General features: G+C 35.8%; 1 protein-coding gene across 3 annotated transcripts in view; it reads left to right on the top strand.

Annotated features, from left to right (window-relative positions):
* Positions 1 to 25,267, top strand: part of SPAG17 (sperm associated antigen 17) — a 285,233-nt gene that overhangs the window by 26,280 nt on the left and 233,686 nt on the right. For all 3 annotated transcript variants that reach the window (XM_056819265.1, XM_007485278.3, XM_007485281.3), the window contains exons 2-3: positions 11,827 to 11,967; positions 21,313 to 21,384. In XM_056819265.1, the coding sequence (XP_056675243.1) occupies positions 11,827 to 11,967; positions 21,313 to 21,384 (213 nt within the window). The remainder of the gene's footprint in view (positions 1 to 11,826; positions 11,968 to 21,312; positions 21,385 to 25,267) is intronic.

The following is a 25,267-nucleotide window of genomic DNA, read 5'->3' as shown; positions in this document are numbered from 1 at the left end:
ACAACTTTTCACTGTTGTGGAAAAGACCGTATCTCTCCTATTTAGGGACATATGAAGAGCAGAAGCTTTATTCAGTAACATTAAGACATGCAGGGCTGTGGGGCATCTCTTTTAGAAAGAAAATCCCTTTTGACAGAACTTGAAAGGGACTTCTCATTCAAAGTGTCCCCAAAGTCTATCCTGCACTTCAAGGAAAGTTGTTATTTCTATATTCTTTAGCCTTTGAGCCATATTTATCTCCATTTACTCTTGCTGCAAAACTCTATCATTGTTTAACCTATAGCAGGATACTATTTTTTAATCTAATATGAAGGATGATGTGGTAACAGTAGGCTTACGTAAAAAAAAAAAGCAGAGAAATTACAAAATTCTTGTTCTGGAGGGAACAGAAGCTAGTTTCTAACATGAAGGGAACCATTCACAATTAGGTCAATATCATTTCTAAGACAGAAGGTAAGGGTTAAAAAAACAAAAACAATAAAAAGAAAAGGGGGAAAAGTTTTTGTTGCATCTGATTTTCTATGGTAGATCCCACCTTCATGGTCACCTGACTGATTAAAATGTGTAACAAAGATCTGCTTCAGAGACAGACAGAGATAGACAGAAAGACAGAGAAACAGAGAGGGACAGACAGAGACACAGAGAGTTGCTTTAAAAAAATTTAATTTGGTAGAGCTCCTGGTAATTTTGAGGGTTCTCATATTACACAATTATTATTACATAAGTTACATGGTAGAAAATGCCAGAGAGATAACAATGTTCAATGTTCATCATTCCATTGAGCATTGATATCAAGTGAGATGTTACACAAGAAGACATATTTTAACCAATGGTGTTTGCCAGTGTCTTGGAAAATGACCCAAGCAAAAAAGGACTTCAAACTGATGGCAAGGTTTTCCAGATGTTCAATTCATGAATGACATCATGATAATTGCATCTTATCCCTAGAGTACTACAAAGGAGCTCAATGAAACCACATTAATGCTAAAGAGATTAGTCTAACCATCCATGCTGGAAAAACAAAGTGGATAAAAAAAATTCATATTGCCAAGATTAAGACACACAGCTGGATGGGCAGTGTGTTAAATAATCCCCCCAATGTGTGTATCTTGGACAAGTGATACAAATACATAATAAATTTGGGCCAAGAATGAAGTAGGAGGCAGCAATAGAGCAGGATTACATTTGGAAAACTGCCTAGTGCTTTCAATGTCTCCAGATGGCTCATTACAGCAAACGCCCATCTCTTTAACACCAGTATTCTCTTGGTAACATTCAATGCCTACAAATCCTGGAACATTACTTGAGAGACATTACTACCAAGATCACTTCATTCAAAAATCCAGAGTATAAAATCAAGAAATCTATAGGGAGAGTAATTAGAATTAAATGAATGTTTATTCATAAGAAGTGAAAGTACAGTTAACCCAATGTATAGTACATAGTGGCCATAAATAGGTGATTTCATGTGACTAGTAATTTTATACAAGGAATAGTTTAAGAAATAGGTAAAACAGGTCTGATCTTACTACTGTGTAAATCAGTGAATATACTAGTAGAATAGTAAAGAGAAATAGTAGTTTAATAGAAAAAGTGACAGACTTGTGGCAAGAAATCCTAGTTTCAGTTTCTAGATCTTCTAGATACTAATCTATATGCCTGGGATTAGTCTCTTAATTACTTTTAGTCTCAATCCATTATTTTAAAATGAAGACATGGCCCCACCCTCTAGATAGTTGTGATGAAGTAAAATGCCAAAGCTGATGAGATGTTGAGCATATCTTAATAATGAGTTTCCTGAGGCATGATGAAGTCAAATTAGAGAAGTCTCAAAATGAGAAATAAGTCAGGTGAGAAGTGAGAACTTGAATCTTCCTGATTCCAGGCCAATAATTCTTATCTCCTCACACCACCAGTTGCGCTCTCATCTTGAAAGTTTTATTTAAATCTATACAGAATTTCTCAACTTTTATCTTCTGCCAAAGACATTGACATATAATCTGTAATTATAGTGGACTTTTCAATAAGTAAATCAATAAGCATTTCTCTCATCTGTAAAATGAAGAGTTGGACTTGATGGTCTCCAAGGTCCCTTTGAAATCTAAATTTGAAAAAAATTAAATTCAAATTGAAATTTAAGGTTTTAAATATTAGATTTGTCTTTGCAGTGTCATTTATACTTAAGAATACCTGACTCGTCTGTGGAGTTACAATTAATGGCTAGTATTTATAAAACACTTTAAAGTCTACAAAGTGCTTAAAAGATTCCATAGAATAAAGATTTGGAACCAGAAGTAATGTCAGAAGTCATTGATTTCAGCTCTCTCCTTGGGTTTGGGGAACTGGGAAGTAAGAGGTAAAGAATGTATCTGAAAATAAAAGAAAATTGTATTTTTTAAAAAGAGAGTGCAAAGGAGTCCTGAGACTAAATAATTTCAAATTATTGATCTCATCTAATCCTCTTATTTCCTGGATGAGGAAACTGAACTCCAGAGAAATTAGGTGACTTTCCAAAGGTTACACATGTAGTAAATAGCAAGGTTTGAATTTGAATCCAAAGCCCTGATCTTTAAATCCACTATCATACTCCTTGATCTCATCCTAAGTTTATCCTATGACTCCCTGCCTCTATTCACTATATAGACCTTCTCCTTGCTTGGATCAAATTTCTTCCTCATTTTGATTTTTTGAAATCTTCAAGACCCAGATCAGGTGACTCCTATTCCTTGAAGCCTTCTGAGATTCTCCTAACTGAAGCCATTCTCTCACTTATCAAATTTCCCCAAAGTCCTTTATCAGGATCTCTGTCCCTGTCACATTCTGTTTTGTACTGCATTTATTTGTGGGTCTTTCTACAAAAAGATTGTAATGTTCTTTGAATTCAAAGACTGTGATTTTGTTTTTGCTGTTCTCTATGATCAATGATATATAGAAAGTTTAATAAATTCTTGTTGAATTGTATTTTACTGAATAGGAGTGTTTCATAGGACTAGAGTATTACATAAATTGGGGTTATTATTATCTAAGAAAACAACAGACCCATACAGTGAGCATTTATATAGCACATTTGGTTTGGTAAAATACTTCACATGCATTATCTCATTTGATCCTCAGACCAACCTTTCAGGGAGGTGCTGTTATCACCCTTTTGCAGATGAAGAAACTGAGGTTGAAAGAGGTTAGGACTTGCCTACAATTGTACAGTGAATAAATTTCTGAAGCATGGTTTAGAACTCAGGTCCTCCTAACTCCAAGTCCCTTACTTTTTTCTTCTGTGCCATTTTGGCAGAACAATTAGGAGTCTCTCTCTACAGGGGACTTTTCATTCTTCTAAGAGCACTCACTATTGAGCAAATCTAGGGCTTATTTCTCCTCACTCCATCTAATTTATCTCTCTCTTTCCCTTTGCCTATTCAGTCTAGTCACAGGTCTTGATCCACTATGAGCAAATATAGTCCGTTTTTCCAAGGGCTTTTTGTTCATTAAATGGAATCACTGTGTGATCAAATAAGATAATTCAAGTTTTGTAAACCTTAATTCATCCCTATAATTTTGAACCGTTCTATCACAGTCATTAACTTTTGACCAATCCTCTTTACTCAGTCATTGCATTCTTAGTCATAGAAATCTTTTCTTGCCATACTGAAATCTACGATTGTAGGATCATATATTTCAAGCCAGACAACCTCTAAGATCATTGAGTTGAATACTCTCTTCTTCAGTGTTAGGAATGAGATAGCAACTCACCCAATCTCATATAGCTAGTAAGTGGCAAAGGGAGAACTGGAATCCAGGACTTGCAGACTTCAAATCTATTGTGTTATGCTTCCCCAGTGATGCAATGACTCAAATAAGGTCTATCAAGACACAGAGGATTGGCCTCCTGGGTATACATCCCAAAGGGGAAAGAGTAGAATATATAATTTTGCCAAACCTGGTTTATATCCAGTTTTCTCCAAAACCATTCCCTGTTGTATAAAGGTTTTGCTCAGTCTTTAGGCATTTGAAAACAATCATTACTTGGAAGCATGACAGCTTTGTAGGTCAAGAAACCACAGTGGTGGACAAACATTTATTTCATTATTCTTCCTTGTTCTTATGGAGAACATGAATGAGCCCATGCTTTCTTCTTCCAATTTGGGAATTTAAAAGAAACACAGTGCTGCCACCTGGTGCATTACTTCAGGGAAGGTGCCCTTAAAGAATCTCAGAATCTTCAGTTGTGAGATAACCTCCATTAGTCCAACCAATTACTAAATGGAATTAACAGCATATATCTTAAACAAGTGATCACCTACCTTTTGCTTGAAGACCTCCAGAAATGGGCAACCCATCGCCTCTGAAATTGGCTTATTCCACTTTGGGATAAAAAGCACTCTTTTCTGGAGGCCCACCAAGTTCCATCTTTCTGGGTTTGTTAGGATTCTAACAATGTCATTATTTTATGGCAGAGGTTCTTAAACATTTAAGGGTCATGGACTCCTTTGGCAGCCTGATGAGGTCTTTATGTGGACACTTCAGAATAATATTTTTAAATGCATAAAATAAAATACATAAAATTACAAAGGAAGCCCGTAATACTCAAATATAGCTATAAAAATATTTTCTTTTAAATAAATGTATATACCCCAGCTGAAAAACCCCTGTTGGAGGTTGTCTAGACAAGATGAAGCAACACTCCCCAATATAGTCGATACCAAATTAAAATGAAATGGGGAAACATTTCACAAAATAAATAAAAATACAATAAAACAAAGATAATATTACATTTTAAAACTAAGTCAATATGTGACTCAGAGAGAACTTATATAAGGTTTTGTGGCCCTTTTTTTCCATTTGAATTTGATACCACTAGTGTAGTCTAACCTAAGAAATGTTATAAAATGGATCTATCTGAGTATGGGGGTGAAAGAGCTGGAAACCTTCCCTAAGAAAACCTAAGTGGGTAGCAGCTACTAGAATTGTGACTACAACTGAAATATGTATAAAATGGGGACTCTAACAGTAGGAGGCAGAGGAGGGAGAATTGATTAAAAGGTGGTGAAGAAAAATAAGAAGGTGTAACAATGCTATAGCTCCAGCAGCAGGAAGCTATGACAAAGTTGAGCATCCTAGTGATAATGGAATCATTGATAGCTATTTGTAATTATAAATCACAATGAGTATTCAATTTATACATAAAAATGTTGCATCCTTTCTGTTCTTTTAAGTGTAAGTTCTTGGATGAGAACACTACTGTATTGTGTTTTTTGTTGTTATTGTTGTTGTTTCTGTATATCTAGCAACTAGCAGAGCTCCTTGCTCATTGTTTAATGAATATTAATTTAATTATTTAATTGAATTGAGCTTTAGAAACTCAAGTTTCAAGGAGTGTTAGTAATTTGCCCAAAAGCATGATAGGGTAACCCCAAAACAAAATATTTTTTAAAAACACACCAAAACCCAAAGGGCGATAAAAGACTGTGACCTTTGATCCAGCCATAGCACTGCTGGGTTTATACCCCAAAGAGATAAGGAAAAAGACACGTAGAAGAATATTCATAGCTGTGCTCTTTGTGGTGGCCAAAAATTAGAAAATGAGGGGATGCCCTTCAATTGGGGAATGGCTGAACAAATTGTGGAATCTGTTGGTGATAGAATCCTATTGTGCTAAAGGGAATAATAAAGTGGAGGAGTTCCATGTGAACTGGAATGACCTCCAGGAAGTGATGCAGAGTGAAAGGAGCAGAACCAGGAGAACATTTTACACAGAGACTGATACACTGTGGTACAATCGAACATAATGGAATTCTCCATTAGTGTCAATGCAATGTCCCTAAATAATCTGCAGAGATCTAGGAGAAAAAACACTATCCACAAGCAAAGGACAAACTGTGGGAGTGAAAACACAGAGGAAAGGCAACTGCTTTACTACAGGGGTTCAGGGGACATGTCTGAGGAGAGACATTAATTGAACACTCTAATGCAAATACCAACAACATGGAAATAGGTTCGAATCAAGAACACATGTGATATCCAGTGGAATCGCGCATTGGCTATAGGGGAGGTGGGGGGATATAACCACAGTTATTACCACTAGACACTAGAAATGGGAAATCAATTTGAGCTGTTCTACTTTAGCTCTGAATTCCCAATTTGCCTTTTGACAGTTGAATCAATCCCTTTTCCTCTCATTACCAAAATTCCATTCTTTGTAGGGAATAAAGTAGTAATTCTCATTAAAATTTGACACTGTTGGTGAGAGCTTGCAAAGATATGTATAGGTTGTGTGTGTGTGGATATCATTCAATCACCACTTATCCTTCATGATAAAAAGAACTCACCTTTATAAAATACTTTATGGTTAGGAGATATTTTATTACACTATTCCATCTGGTCCTCGTTTCAGACCTCTTCCTATTTTATAGATGGGTAAATTGAGGCTCATAAAGGTAAGTATCCTTATCCAATGTCTCACTTAGAAAGGGACAGAACTGAAGCTTGAACTTAGTTCTTCTTATCAAAGGCTATGAGTTGGTCCACTAAACCAAATTGCCTCCATCACTGTGACATGAAAGAAAATTTTGTCTCTCTCTTCCTCTCTCCATCCCTTCTTTCCATAAACAGATTATGAATCAAGTATAGAAGAAAGAAGATGATATCAAGAGAGATAAAAATTTGTAGGCATAGAGGTGAATTTTAAAATGGAAATTTTCCAATTATATCATTGCCAAAAATTCTGTGCATAGACTGTAGTACCTTATATCTATGAAACAAATTTTCAATAGTGAATGAAATGAAAATTGTTGTTTTAAAGTAGTTGAGGAAGGAAGAAAGTGCATAAACAAATATGCATGCTTCCTTCCCCTGAACCTCTTGCTAGACTGGAGCTTGTTTTTGGCATGGTTTACCAATGTAAATATAGACAATCTGTATGATAGTAGTATTGCTGTAATTATTGCTATTGTTGTCTGTCCACTAGTTGTTGTTATTTTGTAGTAGAGGTTGGGAGTAGCAGGGGGTAGGGATTCAGGAGCCCAAGGAGGTTTTATTTAAATGATTAGGAGGCTAGATGAAAAAGAGAGCCTTAAGGGGATTTGAAGAATCCTTTCTACTTGACAGTGAGACAATTCTCAGGCCAAATCTTTTCTCCCCACCTATACCCAAGTTTGTCCTTTAAAGAAGTCATTCCCTGAATAGGAGCCAGAGAAGGCCTTTGTACAGGCTTACTCATGGCATGAAGTTTATATTCAACAGATTAATCCTTCTTGTATATTTAAAATGGTACTTGCTGAAATGGGTTGATAGTCTATTAGAATCATGCAATTTTAGAACTGGAAAGGAAATGAGAGATCATTAAGTCTAGCCCACCAATTTACAGATGAGGAAATTGAGATTCATCAAGGTTAAGGGATAGTGTCCTAGAGTTAATGAGATAGCATTTAGATTTTCTTTTGTAAAGATGATAGTGCATGTGTCCTTCTCTCATAAGAGCACTTATTTTATCCATTGGATCAAAGAGAAGAATATCTGAGTTACTATTTGGGGCACTTCACATGGGTAAGCCATCAGATGGCATTCTATCCTCTGTGCTACCAGCTCAAATAACTGGCCATTTGCAAACAGGACCCAGCAGCTGCAAATCTTGAGTCCTTGTTTAATCTCTTTTCATGTACACAGACAAGCTCTCCATGGTCCCATTGTATTCCAGACTTTCCTATTAATGCCTCTTTGGGTTCTTGTTTGATCCAAATATATTGTTTAATCCCATAAAAATTTTAATTTGTTTAGATCATGATCACTGTCATGCCATAGGATCTTAATGACTATCACAACTTCTCTGACCCAAAGGAAGTATTCACCTATGTACGGATTAGAGTACATTAGCAAAGTAAAATTGAAAGTGAAAAGCATGTCATTAAAACCAATCAGGGATCATAGATTCAGGGTTATAATGGACCTGAAAGTCATTTAGTTTAATGCCTTGATTTTCAGATGAGGAAACTGAGACATAGAGTGGTTGTGTCTGGGGACAACCTGATTCCATAACTAGTGACCTATTGACTATGTCATATCACAATTACTCATGTTAGTGTGAAATTTCTAACTTTCCCCCTCACCTCCTTCATTGTGCATTGTGCACTGTCTTCACAGGGAAAAGAACACTCCCAAAGAAGGGTTTGGTGCCCATTCACCCAGGGCTGGGAAATATGAAAAGGAAATTTTGTCTCTCCTCTCTTCCATCTCATTGTAGGAAGGATCACTTACTCCAGTTCTTATCACAATGGCATTCATAACCTGAATTCCATCCAGTTTCCCCAGGCTGTCTCTGGAGGCTTTGAAGTCACATTCCATTTCTAGCATCTTCTCCCAGTGACTGTCACTGCATACCCACCTGAGAATTCATAACTTGGTGCCCAACCACATACCATCTTGCTTTCTGCCTTCTCATTGACTTCTGGAGTCTCTCACTTCTTTCATGTTCCCTTTGGACCTAACCAGAGGTCATCACACCAAAAAGAGCAATACTTTCCATGAACTCAGTACACGCTGAGAACTCAGTCTTCTGTAAGCTCAACCTAAATTTCTCCAACATGAAGGAGGAAATCTTGGCATTGGAGGAGAAAAACCACCCCTTTTATATTGTTGTGATTTCTCTAATTGTGTCTAAATCTCCCAGGATTCCTTGGCTCTACACCTTCCCATTCTTAAATGGTGACTTTAACACATGAACTATTTAGGGAGAACAAGTACAACTAGTTCATCAAGAGGTTGCCATAGGAAATATAACATTCCTATTCTAGTATCTTAGAACCTGTGGGTGGCTTAAAACATTTTCGTGTTTCCCTTGTTCAACTGTAACCCCATTGAGGGCAGAAATCATGCCACTTGATTATGTGTGTTCTTTCCTACAGTACATAGAATAGAACTCTCAGTAAGGTTTCAATGAATCATAGATTTAGAGGAAAATGGGACCTGAGAGATCATCTAGTCTAACCCTTTCATTTTACCAATGAGAGAACTGAAGCTCAAAGAAGTTAAATGGCTTTTCCAAGGAGACACAGGCAGTAAGTGGCAAAGTCAGGGTTCAAACTTAGCTTGTGTTCAATGCTTTTTTAACCCTCATGTTTTTTTTATTTAATCTAAATCAAGAATAATTAGAAAGGAAAGGGGAAAGAAGGGGAAAATAATAAATAGGATAATGATCATAACAATTTCTTAAAATACATGGTTGGAGGGTTATTTTCCAAGTCAAACAAGTATTAGAGCTCACATAACATAGATTCTAGGAAAACTTTTTGAGAGTGGTAAATTAGATAATTATATTTTATTAAGAAGGAATAGAAGGCAGCATGGTATACTGGAAAGAGCAGTGGAAGAAATCAAGAGAAACAGGTTCATATCCTGCCTCTAACACTTTATAACTTACATTGGGCAAGCCATCTAAACTAACTAAATCTATTTCCTAATTTATAAAATGGGAATTACAATAACAGAATTCCCTTCACAGGGCTGATGTGTGATATTCAAATAAAATAATGGATGTGGAGCATTTAGCAAACCTGAAGGTACTCCATAAATGTCAGCTGTCAATTTGGGTTCTGTGGTTTCAAGAGTTGTCTATGGTTAAAGTATTTAACATACTGAAATGAAAATTTTAGCCCAGTTTGTGTTTGTAATATTTTTTAAAAAGTTATTTGCTAATAATATATAGTTCTAGAACATAATTCCAGAAAACTGTTTAAAGTGTCCAAATTCAATCTTTATTAGGAGGCATTCTCTATTAGTTGGGAGAGCTGAGATGTTTGGCCTCCTTCTGCCCTCTTGTGGCTGTTTTGAATCAGAATAATTTACAGTAGACTTCAGGGTCAGCCCTGTGAATTGTAGATAGAGCCCACTTACAAGACCTCTAATACTGCCCCCTCATAGAAAAATGAGACTCAGAATCATTTGGTCAAGGTCAAATAGATAATTAGTAGCAAAACCAAGGTTTACGCCGAGCGTCTCGGGTTCTAAATCTATTTTCTCATTAATCAGGGCACACTAGACTATAATTGATATGTTACTGGCTTATTGGAGGATTATAGTTATCAGCCCAAGGCTAGATGTAGGCACTGAGGAACTGGGAGATTAATGTAATTTGGTAGTTTATTGCCTTTCTCTAATAAGCTTTCTCCTGATACCTTTCTATCATGACTCTGTATCTTTCAAGGCTTAACATCTCAGCTGTCCTAATATTAAAATCCCTTCAGCTCTATGAGGTCCGTATCCTCTCCTAATTAGTAGATAGAATACTGGTCCTGAAGTTAGGAAGACTTGAGTTCAAATAAAGCCATAGACACTTGGGTGACTGTGGGAATTTCTTCCATCTGCCTCAATTTCCTTACGGATAAAAAGAGGTATAATAATAGCACCTAGCTCCCAGAATAGTTGTGAGACCTTGGTTAATATTTCTAAAGCTTTTTTGTAAACCATAAGGTTCTCTATAAATATTACTATTTCTGCTCTTGTTATTGTTGTTATTGCTATTAATCATTATTAACAAAAAGTCATAGGGTATCCCTTTTCCACTAGAACTTTGCACAAGATATTTTCCATGACTATGGAAGACACGCTTCATGAAATGTCTCCCCATTTTATGATGCTGAACCTCTCTTCTCACTTTAATATTCTTCTTAACATGTGGCGTTACTCCATAAAATGAATCCCTTGGTAAGTTTGCTGTTGTTTTGATGGTGGTGGTGGTGGTGGTGGTTGTAAAATGAAACCTAACATGAGGCTTTATTAATATTGAAAATACTCACAAGAGATCAAACTGAATGAAAAGGGTCTCAAGATTATGTTCTTTGAGGACTGGTTGGAAGAAACTGGAATGTTTAGCCTAGAAAAGAGAGGACTCAGCGGGGGCAGATAGCAGTCTTCGAGTATTTGAAGGTTTGTCTTTTGCAAGAAATCATTGATTTGTCCTAAAATGGTAGTATCAGACCCAAATCTCTATGGCCTATATATGATTTAGAAAACCACAAATTAATATTATCTTCATTGAATTATATATTTTTTCAATTTTGTTAAACATTTCAATATTCACAATTACTTGGGGAGGTAAGGAAATCAATTTATTGATCAGGTTAGCAATAACCAACACATTAATTGGTCAGTGCTCTCTCTCAATGATCAAAACCCTCCAGTTACATTTTAATCTGGTTCAAACCATCTTTGGAAGTTTTGTGAGTTAAGAGTTTGATATCTCTTTTCTAGAAGTAGCAAAAAAAATATGTAAGTTTGATTTCAGGAAAAACACTCTAATAATGAAAGCCTTCCACACGAGATGATTGATTCAGGAGCTTATTCACATCGTTATTAATGGAGACCTTTGAGCAGAGGCTGGATGATACCACTCAATGTTCTTTTTTTCACTGGTTTTATAAACTCTGAAGTTCCTTCCATTCTTGAGGTACTTCTGACTCTATAGCTCCAAATATAATCTTCTTCCTACAGCACTGAACTTCCATATTCAAAGATAGTAAAGATTTTACAAATGATAAAATTAAGACCCATTTTACAGATAAGAAAACTAAGACCCAGAAAGAGGAAGGATTTTCAGGTCAGCAAAATGTTCAGGATGAATTTGAACTCAGGTCTTCCCAACTTTCAAGTCAAGTACTCTATCCATCCTGCTGTGATTCTATCCCACTTATAAACAGCAGAACTGGAATTTGATTTCATGTCCTCTAAATCTCAACTTAGGGCTTTTCCCAATACTCTCCCCATCCGCCTCTTTCCATATTAGATGGAAAACCTCTTGAGATGGTTATAACAAAATATTCCTTTTCACTTGGCAAACAGGCTGATTGGAAGGGCAGCATCAGTTTTGTGGTTGGCAGCCGTATTGAGGATGAACTACTTATTAATGCCCTTGAGCTTGCTGTTCAAGTCCCCCAAAGGAAGCTCTTCAGCTTGGTGTCATGGAATAATATCCTGGCTCAGGTATTTGCAATTTTCTATTGTCAAACTCATTCAAGATTAGATTATTTTCTGAGAAAGAAATTCATAAGTTATGTATTAACATTAGATGATAATTTCAATAGGATACAGTAAAAATAGAAAGGTTTGTCTTATGAGAAAGAAAAAATTTAAGCACTGGCTTCTCAGGGATGATGTAGGTGTGTGGGGAGGGGAGAGGAGGAAAGTGGCCCTCGAAAGTTTCTTTCAATTGTAAGATTATTCTTCCTCTTCCTTCTCCTCTTTTTTTCCTTCTAAAATAAAATCAAAAGAAGAGTAAACTATAATAGCATTTATCCATTGAAGGGTTATCAGTTAACCATCAACACTCATATGAGCCAAGAGCTATGGGGACACAAGAAAGGCAAAAAATTTAGTTTTGTCCTCAATTATTCTAATGAGAGAAGAAACATGTAAGCAATAAGGTACATCATATATAGTGTAAATGAGAGGCAATTCCAGAGAGAAAGTGGGGAAAGAAAAGTAGGAGAAAATGGACTGGGGAGAGACAGGGAAAGACCTCCTGCAGAAGGTGAGATTTGAGCTTCATCTTTAAAAAATGAATAAATTAAGAGGTGGGTTTGAGGAGAGAGAGCATCTTAGGCAAGAAGGACAGACAATTAAAAAGTATAGCATTGATAGATGTAATATAATATGAAAGAAACAACAAGAAGGCCACCATCACTAGATTAAAGAGTATATAGAGAAGAAGAAAGTATAAGAAGACTAGAAAGATGATAAGGGACCAGGTTGTAAAGAGCATTAAAAACCAGATGGTTTTATATTTGATCCTGGAATTACTGGTAACTTGGATTTATGGCAGAGAAAGGAAGGTAGGGAAGAGCTGTGACATGGTCAGACTGTACTTCAGGCAAATGACTTTGGCAGGTGATTGGAGGACATATTATAGTAGAAAGAGACCTGTTTGTGGATAAAAAAAAATATTCAACAATTGTTTATTCATTCAATATTTGAGTGCCTTCTATGTTCAAGACATTAATAGGTCAGGATAATGACAAAGAAATAGAAGACACAATTCTCGCCCTCCAGAAAAATTAAAACCCAGTTCAACATAAGACAACAAAAATATGAAAAAGTCTCATACATAACCACATAAAGTTTTTTAACTTCTGAAATATGATAGAAGAAAGATTTCAAGACAGGATGCAATTAACTGCCCAATGCATTTTTTAAAAAAAATATGACATTAGAATTCCAAAGCAGAGAAATGTCACAAAGAAGTATATTTGCTGGTGTTTCCTGTTCATATAATGGCTTAAAATGTCATCCTGAAAAAAATCAGAAATCAGACCTAGATCAGTAAATGGAAGAACACATACATTTTAAAAAATACTATGGTTCAAGAGAAACATGGAAGAAGAAACTCTTTAACATGAACAAGATGGGTCTCAGGAAAAGAATACTTGACCAGAAAGACTACAATTGGCTAGAAGAAATTAACTGAAAAACTTAAAAGTGAAATTGTAAGTGAAATGAAAATTCTGGGCAAAAATTAGAACAGAAAATAGGGAAAATTACCCAAGTGGGAGACTACCTGAAAATTAGAAGGAAACAAAAAGAACTGAGTGGTTTCAGGGAGAAAAAAACCCAAAATAGAACAAAATCAGCAAATTGAAGAAAATGCATAGAATATACTAGCAAAAGTAACTGATTTAGGAAACATCTAGGAGAGAAAACTAAAGACTCCTCAGTCTCCCTAAAAACTATAATCAACTAAAAATCTTGGGTCTTATATTCCAAATCATGCAATAAAACTAGCCAGATCTGTTAGAACCAGAAAGCAAAATGAATATAGAATTAATTTATCACCATCTTCTGAAAGAAACTCTATACTAAAGATATCAAGGAATATCAAGGAAAAACCAGAGTTAACAAGATACACACATATGTAGTATAATATAACATAATACAATACAATACAATATAACAATGTAACAATGTAATGTAGCACAACATAATGTAATGTAATACAATACAATGTTTTGTAATGTAATATACTTAATATCATATAATATACTTACAAATAACCAGAAAAGATAGCTCAAGAACTCTTGCAAAAACCAAGGAGCTACAATCAGAATCAAAAAAAGACTTGGCGGGAACTGTTTTAAAAGAAAAAAAAAAGATATATTTCAAAAGACAAATAATAAAGGATTACAGACCTCTGAGAATTAGACTTTTTTTCCTAGTCCTCACATGCAAAAAGAAAAAAAAAATTAAGGATTTATGCTCCACATTTAGAATAGTTACAGCTAAATAAAGAAGAAAAGAAAGCAAGAAGTTCAACAATGAAATGGCCCTATATATTTTGAGAATTAGAGAAAGTTACTCCATAAGTGCTTACTCAACTCCCCTCAACCACTAGTTTCCATGTTACAGTAGGAGATATCAATAGTTCTTGGACATGGACTTTGGGTCTATTCAGGTTTCCTGCTGCCACATGTATTCTGCTGGTATACCCCATCACCACATCATCATTCGTGTTCAACAAGTAATGAACTTTCATTCTGCCTCACTTATTAATTGAAGAGAAGTAGGAAGCTCTAACTAGGATACCCCATGCCTGGAATGGCCCCTTATGTTAGGGAAGTCCAAGGTGTCAAAACCAAGAACATTCATCATACTGTTCCCAACTTTTTAAAAAATGACAATGAATCAGTCCAGCCAAAAAACTAAAGAGCAGAGTGAGGGGGAAGAAGAGGATATTATGCATGGCTACACTTGAGTCAGAAAGAAAACTGGAATCCAAATAGAGCTAATCCTGCCCTCCAAAGAACTATTTGGAAGCAAGGATCAAGGACAGTAAAAAGTAAATTTCCCCAACATTGGAGGAAGCTGAGACAATGTTGTAGTCTTTCTAACTATCTAAGGGAAAAGAACAAAAAAGGAGTAGAAATCAGCATAAAACTTAGAGCACCAGCAGGTAAATAGAGAAGATACTAAAATTAGAAAGATAAGCACCAAAACTTCCATTTTTTACACATTTATATATAAATATTAGAAAAAGGAGATTGAACCTGTACTTGATAAAACACAGAATCCAGTAGATTCTTAGAGACACAGAACCATAGTGGGGTTCAAGAATGATTAAAAGAGTATTTTTTTAAAATCCTTACTTTCTATCTGGGAATCCATACAAAATATCTGTTCCATGGCAGCAGAGCAGTGAGGGCTAGGCATTTGGAGTCAAGTGGCTTGCTTAGGGTCACACAGCTAGGAAGTATCTAAGGCTAGATTTGAACCTAGGACCTGTACTCTCCAGACCTGGCTGTCTATCTATTAAGCCACCTACCTGTCCCAAAAAGTAATCATCTTGGGGGCAGCTGGGTGGCTCAGTGGATTGAGAGTCAAGCCTAGAGACGGGAGGTCCTGGGTTCAAATTTGAACTCAGTCACTTCCCAGCTGTGTTACCTTGGGCAAGTCACTTGACCCCCCGTTGCCTAGCCCTTACCACTCTTCTACCTTGGAACCAATACACAGTATTGACTCCAAGATGGAAGGTATGGGTTTAAAAAAAAAAAGTAATCGTCTTTACAATAGAATTCAGAAAGGAACAATTAACAGAACTAGTCTCCTACACAGCAGAAATAGCAGAATAAAAAATTTGAATCTATGGTGGTTAGTCTTCCCAAAGAAGTGAAAGAAAGAACAATAGATTATGAATATCTATATATTGAAGTAAAAGACACTATGGAAGAGAAACAAAAGATTCTAATGTTAAACATAAATAGAAGCAAAAACCACTGATCTTGAAGAACAGGATTCAAAAAGAAAATCTAAACATGTCAAGTCTCCCATAACATGACAAATAAAAAAATTCTGATCATTATTTTTTAAATAACATATGAGATCTGGGTGCAGTTTTAGATTATCCTTTTGAATTTATGAATGGAAAAAGTAGAAGGATAATGAAATACATTAAAAAGGAAAAAGTGAATTATTGCTATGCATGAATGTTGGTGCATTAAAACAATATACAACTTGTAGGAAGGGATGGGCACAGTGAGTATCTCCTAAAACGCTAATCTGAACTGGACAATGAAAGGCTAAATAGATATACATAAACACATACACACAAAAATGATTCGGTGAAGAAGTACATTACATTTTACACATTTTACACAGTACATTTTACACAGGTATAGAGAGGAACAAGGATGTGGAGAACAGATTTGGGGAAAGAATAAGCAAAATTCACTTCTGGAAGTTTTAATTAGAAGAGGGATTAAATGTTGCAAAAGAAGGAGTAACAGCCAGAACCTACAGTCTCACCTTGGTAAAGGGAAGAGAGGCATATGTTTAGAAATAAGAGCATTTCAATTATAGATTATCAATGCTCACCAAATTCCTTCTTTTTCTCTATCCTTCTTTGTAAGAGTAAAGAAAAGAGGTAAAGGTATAAGAAGTTATGGTGAAGGGAGATACACATCCAACCATCATAACCCTAAATATAATTGGAATTGTTTCAACCAGATAATTGAGTAGAAGAGCAAAATGAATTAGAAAGTAGAATTCAAAATTATATTGTTTATAAGAAACACATTGACACATAGAGATCCATACAGATTTAAAACAGTAGGTGTAACAGAAATTATTCCTCAAGTAAGTTCAGAAAACTAGGGACAGCAATCATGATCTCATATAAGGTAACAGTAAAAATAGACATGGTTTAAAAATAAGTAGAGAAAGTACATTATATTTAAAGACCTTCTAGATAATGAAATAACATCAATATTTAATATAAATATACCAAATGATGTAGCATCTAATAGTTACAGGAAGAAATAATCAATGTACAGAGAGGAATAGATGGAAAAACTATAATAGTGGGATTCTCTGCATCCCTTTTAAAGCTATACAAATATGAGGAAAAGATAAAAAAAAATAAATTAAGGACCTGAATAGAATATCTTTTAAAGTAGCTATTACTCATTCTCTGGAAATTACGAAATAGGAAAAGAAAGGATCATATATTTTTTTCTCAACTGTATATGATACTTTTACAAAAATTTGACTGTCATAAAATCTTCATAATCAAATACAGAAAAAACAGAACAATTAAGCATACTTATTACAGCTTATTAATACAGATTTATTAAGCACTCTGAACTAGGCACTGTGTAAACACTGAGGAGCCAAAGAAATTTTTAAAAAATGTAAATGATCTCTGTTCTCAAATAACTCACATTAAAATACAAAAAAATATATAATCCATAAAGAACTTATAGGAAACAAATACTTTACTACTAAAGGACATATTGTTGAATCGAGCAACTCATAGAAGTAATGAGTAATTTCATTAAAGAAAACAATAGCAATGAGACAACATACTAGAACTACATACTTTTACAATGTAGCCAAAGTTGTCTTCAAGGGAAATTTTGCTTTCATCAATAAAAAATACAAAAACAAGTTAATGAATTGTAAACAAAAAATAATTTAAAAGCCAACTATCAAAAAACAAGACCAAACTTCAAGTATAAATAGAAATAGAAAAATACATTCAAAGAGATAAATTCCAAATAACAAGCTATAGACTCACTATTCAACAACAACAACAAAAACTGAAGAGAAGTCTTGGAAGTAGTCTGCAAGCAATTAAATTGAGACAATCATGTAACACAATATACCCCCAATAAGTTCCAAATAAATACATAGCCTAGATGTAAAAGGGCATATCATAAGCAAATGATATGATAGGAAAAGGAAATACTTTTCACATCTATGGGTAGAGGGTGCATTTTGATGAAATAAGAAATAGGATTACAAAATATAAAACAGACAGTTTTGATTACATTCAATTAAGGATTTTCCACATTATTCTCCAACAGAGAAATAGTTATAGGAGGTAAAAAGGCAATTTCCCAAAGAAGAAAGGCAACCTATCAACAATCATGTTAAAACTGTTTCAAATTAGTAATTATAAGAGAAATGCAAATTAAAACAACCCCAAGGTCCTTTCTCACACTCAACAAATTTGCAAAAATGAGGGAGGGGAAAGAAAATGACAATTATTGAAGAAAAAGGAGGACAGATACATTGGAGCTGACCTATACATACAGTAATCTCTACATTCTGGAAAGCAGTTTAGAACAATATCCACAAAGTTACTATTCTTTGTTCCAACAATATTAGTGCTAGGTTTTTTGTTGTTATTATTCTCAGAGTATATTTTTCTTTTAAAGCAAATGGTCAACTTTCATGGAAGAACATACCCATAACACACAACTATAATATAACAGAGATTTCCCTGGCCCCTCCTGCCTGATTCGCATTTGGGGCTTTCTGGTCTCTCTACTATTAACCTTGACCTCCACCAACTGGGTGCTTCCAATTTTAGGGCTCCCCTAAATCCCAATTCAATTTAACCACACTGTCACATTAGCTTTTACAAAGAGTTCTTACTTTAAAGGTATAGCAAGAATAAATATACAAACACCCCTTCTGACACCTGTGAGATGTAATCCTCATTTTACCACCTCAGTCTCTAGAGAGAAGAGATGAGATTACCAGATTAATTCATAGTTTGACCAAGTTCAAGGTCCAAATTCCCTCAGGATTGCATCCTAGCATCTTCCACTTCTCAGGGATTCCCTGATGGGCTTTTAGCAGTATCTAGTCTGGGATCCTGCCTCAGAGATCTTTGTAGCTCATACTCCCAGCTCATACTACCAATGCCTAGAACAAAAAGGACAATATAATAATATTTTTCTTTAAAAATCCAAATCCAATTCTCTCAGCCAGAGTCTAAAAGGAAGAAAGGGAAAAGGCTTCCCTTCCCTTCTCGGCCCAGATTAATTTATGGTACCAGTGCTATTCAGAGATTTTCACCCTCTGGACCCTGCCAGAAAAAAAGAAGTGAGACTATCCCAGTCTGTTATTTTTGAAAACACAAATAGTTCTGGCTATTCTGCCAATGGAAAAAGGCTGCTCCAACTTAGATGGGAAGGCAACACGAGATATCTTCTCCTCAGAAGCAGGTTCCTGCAGCCTCCCAGCATGGGTGCCTTCATTCACACCATTTATGGGTGGCAGTGGTAAACTGAGCATGTAAAAAAGTCCCATTAGAGTAGGAAAAATGCTTATGGTATAAACCATTCTATTTAAAAGAAGAAAAGTGGGTTTCTATCACTAGTAGCAACTAGACTTATCCCCATCCTTTGACACATTTAAGGCACTTAGCTAGATGCCAGAAACAATAGCTTTTCTTGTCTATGGTAGTTATAGTCTTTTGCATTTTCAGAATTCTGCATAGGTTCAAGAGCTACCAATTATGCAATTGCAGGACCATGGATCCATGACTTGGGACGATGCAGGGAGGGACAGTGCAAGCTCTAGGTATAGCAAAGATATCAAGGAAAAAGGGAGAAGACTCATAAATAAAGCACTATTTTAGCAATACTTTTTATCATAGAGAAGAACTGGAAATAAAGTCAGTGCCCATCCAGTGTTGAATGACGGAGCAGGTTATGGTATTTGAATTTAATGTAATAACAAGAACAATAATAGTAATAATAGCTAACATTTGTATAACACTTACTTTGTTTTAAGCACTATGCTAAGCACTTTATAATTATCATTTCCCCTCTATGGGACAGGTGCTATTATTTTACAGATGAGGAAAGTGAGACAAATAGAGATTTAAGTGACTTGCCTGGAGTCACACATCTAGAATGAGTCTAAGGTTGGATTTGCACTCAAGTCTGCCTGACTTCAAGCCCCAGCACTCTGTTGCATTGCCTCCATTCCCTTCCTTTCTTGCACTTCAAGGAATGAAGAAAACTCCCAAATCCCTGAAGAGTGACGTCTGCTTAAAGATAATGAGATTAATTTATGAATGTTTTCATCTAACATAAGGGTTCCAGCTCCATCTGGCTTTTCTTCCTGTAAAGTCAGGAAGCTTACAGGGAAAAAAAAAAAGTTCTAAGCCCCTAGGTAATTCTTTTGATCACTAGTTTGGAAAGGAGATTTCTCAGACAGTTGAATTTGGTATAATCAGTTATCCACAAGTCCCCCTCCTCACATAGCACTGTATTATAAAAATATCAACTCAGGGCATAATTAAAAATTATCTTTATATAGAAAAAACATTAAAAATGGAAATAACCTAGCAGAAAAATTTAAAATAACAAAAAACCACTAAATAATGAGCCATACTTCCCATTGCATTTAATAATAAAATAAATGTTTTAGTTGTTTTGCTCAGTAGGCTTAATTCAGTCATACCCTACCATATGGATTCTTTTAGTAAATCAAGACTTGAGTCAGGGAAGGGAAAAAATCCCAAAACTCTAGCCTCTACAAACCTATTGGTCTTTTTGGAAGCATCTCTTCAAAGTTACATGGCAAATGGTGTTGTGGGATAGAGAGAAAGGGACAGGCAACCCATAGATAGAGAGAAAGGGGCAGGCAACCCATAGCTTGCAGTCTCTCCCACTTTTACACTGCTGAAATTCATCCAAAGTTTAGCTATTTAAAGTCCCCAAGGGTGTGGCTAATTTGTTTGCTCAGTGAATCATTTGTTCCCTTCTTGACTGTGAGAGGTGTTCTCATCTCATAAAGGGATCACAGCATATGACACCTTGTTAACACATTAAAACCTCATCATGTGTTACTACATTCTGTGACTTTAATCTATGAAAGGGAAGAAGGAGGCATCATTATCAAGGAGGAATTCTTCATAGCCTTCAAAGGCTTCTAGCAAGCTCTGGACAATTGCTGAGTTTTCCTGGTTGAGGGAAATTTCTTTTACCCTAATGCTGGGCTCACTGCTTGGAAGACTGGAAGACCTTCTTGCTTCTCCTCCTCTGGCTCACCCTGATGACACTTTATATTCTGCTTAGAAATCTTGATGCCCTACAGTAAATCACTGCCACTGTCCTTTTAAAATGCCCTTGTTTAGGAATTCACACAAGCCCCTTGTTGTACACAAGTACAAATGGGCTGAACACCCATTTCCATCTAAAGATTCAGACGCTGGCTTGTCCCAACTAGGTTCCAGTTTCCCTATTGGTCACTTGTGGTCAGGAGGGCTCTATTGGGGGTAATCGATATGTGTGTGTAGAAAGAGAGAAATATAAATACATAGCCCATATTTATATCCTCTACATATCAAGACGATGCTATGCCATAGAAATATCCCAGAATCAATTGTGCTTCTCTGAATTGCTTGGACCACTAGAGACCCTAAAGGCAGGAGTGATAAAACAAAAAAGTCCCTTAGGTTGTATGGTCTTTGAATGGAACAAGCAGCCTTTTCTTTTAGTCCATACTTCCTGTTCATTCTAAATATTTTTGCTTCTCTTACAGATCAATGCACCTCCTCCAGCCCCAGCTGGAAAAGGAAAGAAACAAGCTGTACCCGTACCCTTGTTTTATGAGGTGGGTGAAAATACTTACTGAAAAGGTTTTTATTGATTTTTAGAAAAATGAAAAGTGAGGCAATAATGTCAAGGTGAAACTCTCCAATTTAGCCATTGAAAACAAAATGATTTCTTCCTATATTCTGATCTTAGAATGTCACAAAGCAAGTATAAATGGGCAGAACACCCATTTCCCTCTAAATAGACAGATTCTGGCTTATCTCTACTAGTTTCCAGTTTCCCTACTGATCATTTGTGGTCAGGGGGCTCTACTTTTTATAGGGATAATCCATGTGTCCATATATATATGTGGAAATATAGACACATAACCTAGTTAGTTATCCTGCTCTAGCCTCTTTTCTCATTAGATGTTATTTTCTTTTAGAGGTCACTTTAGGGATCTCCCTCTCTTAACAAAAGAAAGGAAAACCAGGAAACAAAGTAACTCTAAATATTTAAAATCATTCAAGTGTGTATAATTGGAAACTCTTGAACCCCAGGACTATGTTCCCCAGAATTCTTTTGTATTTCCCAGCATCCTTTTCCCTTCATTTATGTGGGTCTTTACATAATTGTTTATAACTTTCTGAGACTCCTCTCTTTTTTCTCTTCTTTCTCGAGATTGCCACTTGAGTTAGCTTCTTTTTAACTCTAGTTTTTATTTTAATAAATTTTATAAATATGATATTTGAGTTATTTTATATTAATTTTAATTCTCAGAAATGTTACACTATAGTTCTTGGATCTTTTCTCTTAATGAAAAATTATTTTTTTATTCCTGAGTAGAAGAGCAGGTTATAGGAGATCACATAATGACCACATAGTATTTATTTCACAGAAATCACAATGGACAAATGTATGTATGATCATGAATGCAGTTTGAGGGAACATTAGTTTATCTCTGTCCCCCCAACCCTTTAATTTTATAAATGAGGTAACTGAGATCCATGGAGGTTAAGTTACTTGCCTATGGCCATACCAAGTGTTAAGTGTCAGACTCTAAAGCCAGTGCTCTTCCCACCATGCTACATTGCCCGCCATGTCTTTTGTGAAGCCCCACAGAAATACTTTGCTTGCAGATTGCTGTCCCCATCAGTTTGTAGGCTATTTGCATGTTTTACCCTCCCCCTTTTCATCAGTGTGAGAATTAAAGTGCCACCCTCTAGATTCATGGCCTATTCTGTCTCCAGCAGCTGCTTGACATAAAGGTCTGATTTGGTTGACCCAGCCATACTCGGTGCACCAGGATTTCCTTTGGCCCTGCCTTGTTAAAGTTTAACTTACAGCCTGTGAGAGGCTATAAAATCCTGTGATTAATTAGAAGATTGCTTAAAAATTTCTCAAGCAGAGTTTTATGTTTCTCCAGATCTAGAGCATAAAGATTTTTGGATCCTTCTAAAAAGAATTTATTTGCATCTTGGCCCGGTGATGACTAATAACTATTATTTTGAATATGTCTCAGGTCTTGGCGGATTTTGAAATAAGGTTCATTTTTATTTTAGTTCAATTTTTAGTTTGCTTGTTTGTTAGTTTTAAGTTGCAGTCTATTTGTAGTAATGGCTGAATACTATTTTAATGTGTCCCTTTGGGTTTATTTACTATTGATGGAATTGTGAATTTTATAGTATTAACTCTCTCTAGACATTTCTCATCATGAAAACAAACTTGCACTAAATTGATGGAGCTAGATGTTACACCTTAAATCTTTTGTTATAAAGACTTTAACCAAAATACTTGGGCATTTGAACTCTGGCTGGAGTTTTCATGACACCTGAATTTAAGTGATTGGAATTTTCTTTCTAAAACTGCACACACTACAGTAAGCAGTGCCCGGTTCCTTATGCTGGGACTCATTAGCCTACTGAGAGCTGCTTTCTACTTCAAAGATGCTCTTTTAAAAGCAGAAATGATAGCATGCATGTTTTGACATATAATCCCAACAGACTTTTTGACTTGGATGTGGAATATCACATCATGGCAAACCCAAAGCTACTTTAGAAAAACTCTTGCCTCAAATATGTGCAATGGCTCTCCTCAACTGCATATTCTTCACTCCAGGGAGGTCCATTTCACATCTGGTTCTACCAGGCCCTTCCATTGGAACATTTGGGCAGTGAACCTCCTTGACCCTCTCACATACCCTTCTCTGAACGATTCCAGAAGAATAAAGAATGAGGCATGGATTGGACCTTTGGTGCACAAGATATTCATTAATGTCATGGAATGTTCTGTGAGCAAAATCAGTAAAGAACACAAGAGAAAAATCCATATTCACAGGCAGGTCCAGCATCCCTCTTGATTAGTAACCCTTCAATAATTTGTTCTGAGATGTCACCTCCAAAGACAAAGAGTCAGTGGAAAGGGCCATGTTCTCTTAGTGAGACCTGGGTTCCCAGCAGGTGTGATTTCTAGGGAAGTTACCTCTTCAATAAGGGAAATGTAAATATTGGTGAAGAGAGAAGGGTCACCTTTTTCCAAGAGAATATTTTCCCAAGTCTTGATTAGAGCAGGGCATTCTTACATATGTGAATTAAAGCCGGGGTAAGAAATAGGGACCCTTTACTGGTACTGAGCCTGCTGTATCGCAAATACATTAAGGATCAATACTCTTTAGGCCTTCTAAGAATCAGATATTAAAATTCCTGGAAAGTTAAACTCACAAAAAAAAATTGTTGAATGGAAACTATCTGACACATGGACCAAAGGAGAGATTTTTAGTTCAATGTTCAACAATGAACATGCAAATCTAGTATAAGTTCAGACCTATGAAATACTTGGATTATTGAAGAAATTTCTATCTTGGTTAAAAGCATGCAAATCTAAAAAAATAATGAATTTTTAAAAACACTTCTTAACAATAGTTGAAAACAAAAGCAACATGTAGTAAATAGAGGGTTGGAATTTGAGGTAGGAAGTTTGGGTCAAGTCTTGCTTCTGGCGTATATAAACTAGGTGACCGAGGATCATAAACTTTTAATGCAGTAGGGGACTATCTAAGATTATAAATTTTAGAGATCTATATCTGATATCTGTAACAGAGAGGGAATTGAGAACTCCCTTATACTGATGAATTCACAAATCTGGACCACAGAAATGATCATCTTAAATATATAAGACACATAAATATCCCTTAAAGGAGAGTAGAAATCAATACTTCTCTAAGGCCAAAGGAACTTCCCATTCCTAAAAAATACAGAGTACAAGAAATAAAAGAAAAAGACTGCTTATCACTCTCTATTCTGTCCACTAGAAGGGTAAGCTTTCTGCCCATGGGGAAAAGGAGTCACTATATTCCCTACTGCTCATTTTCCAGAAGACAACAGAGTCATAATAGAGAGCTCTTATTCCCTTCACAACCCAAAGGGAAAAGGAAAACAAGGTCTAAATAATGCTAATAAGAGGCTGGCCAAGTCAGGTGGCATGATCTTAGCCATGTAGTTTCTTGGTAGTATCCAGAGTTGCTTCTTAGCCCTTTCCACCACGAGGAAGCAATATCTCAACTCTTGTATTATAAGGTTTATCATCTCTGAAGTCAATGGAAGGGATATTATTTTTGAAGAAATCATTTTGAAGAAATTTGAAGGAATCCTGCTCCATTAATAACAATAAGCAGCCTAGTCCTTCTGTCTCTGGCCACAGTTTTGCCTCAAAGATGCCCTGCCCTGCCCTATTCATGATAGAAAGTCATTCCCTCAATCTATGATCTCTTAGATACCATCAGTTCTAAGCAATGAGATAGTAACTTTATGCTAGATATTGACAATAATATTGCTAAACATGGCTGGAAGGGTACACTTATAACACTGCAACCTGAAGTAGGTTTAATTCTCACTTTGACTTCCACAAATTTCCTTGACACTATCTTCCCTGTGAGGTGAGACATTAATATTTGGGATCTGAAT

The sequence above is a fragment of the Monodelphis domestica genome, chromosome 2, assembly GCF_027887165.1.
Source record: "Monodelphis domestica isolate mMonDom1 chromosome 2, mMonDom1.pri, whole genome shotgun sequence".
NCBI lineage: Eukaryota > Metazoa > Chordata > Mammalia > Didelphimorphia > Didelphidae > Monodelphis > Monodelphis domestica.
This window is presented reverse-complemented; position numbering and strand designations above follow the sequence as displayed.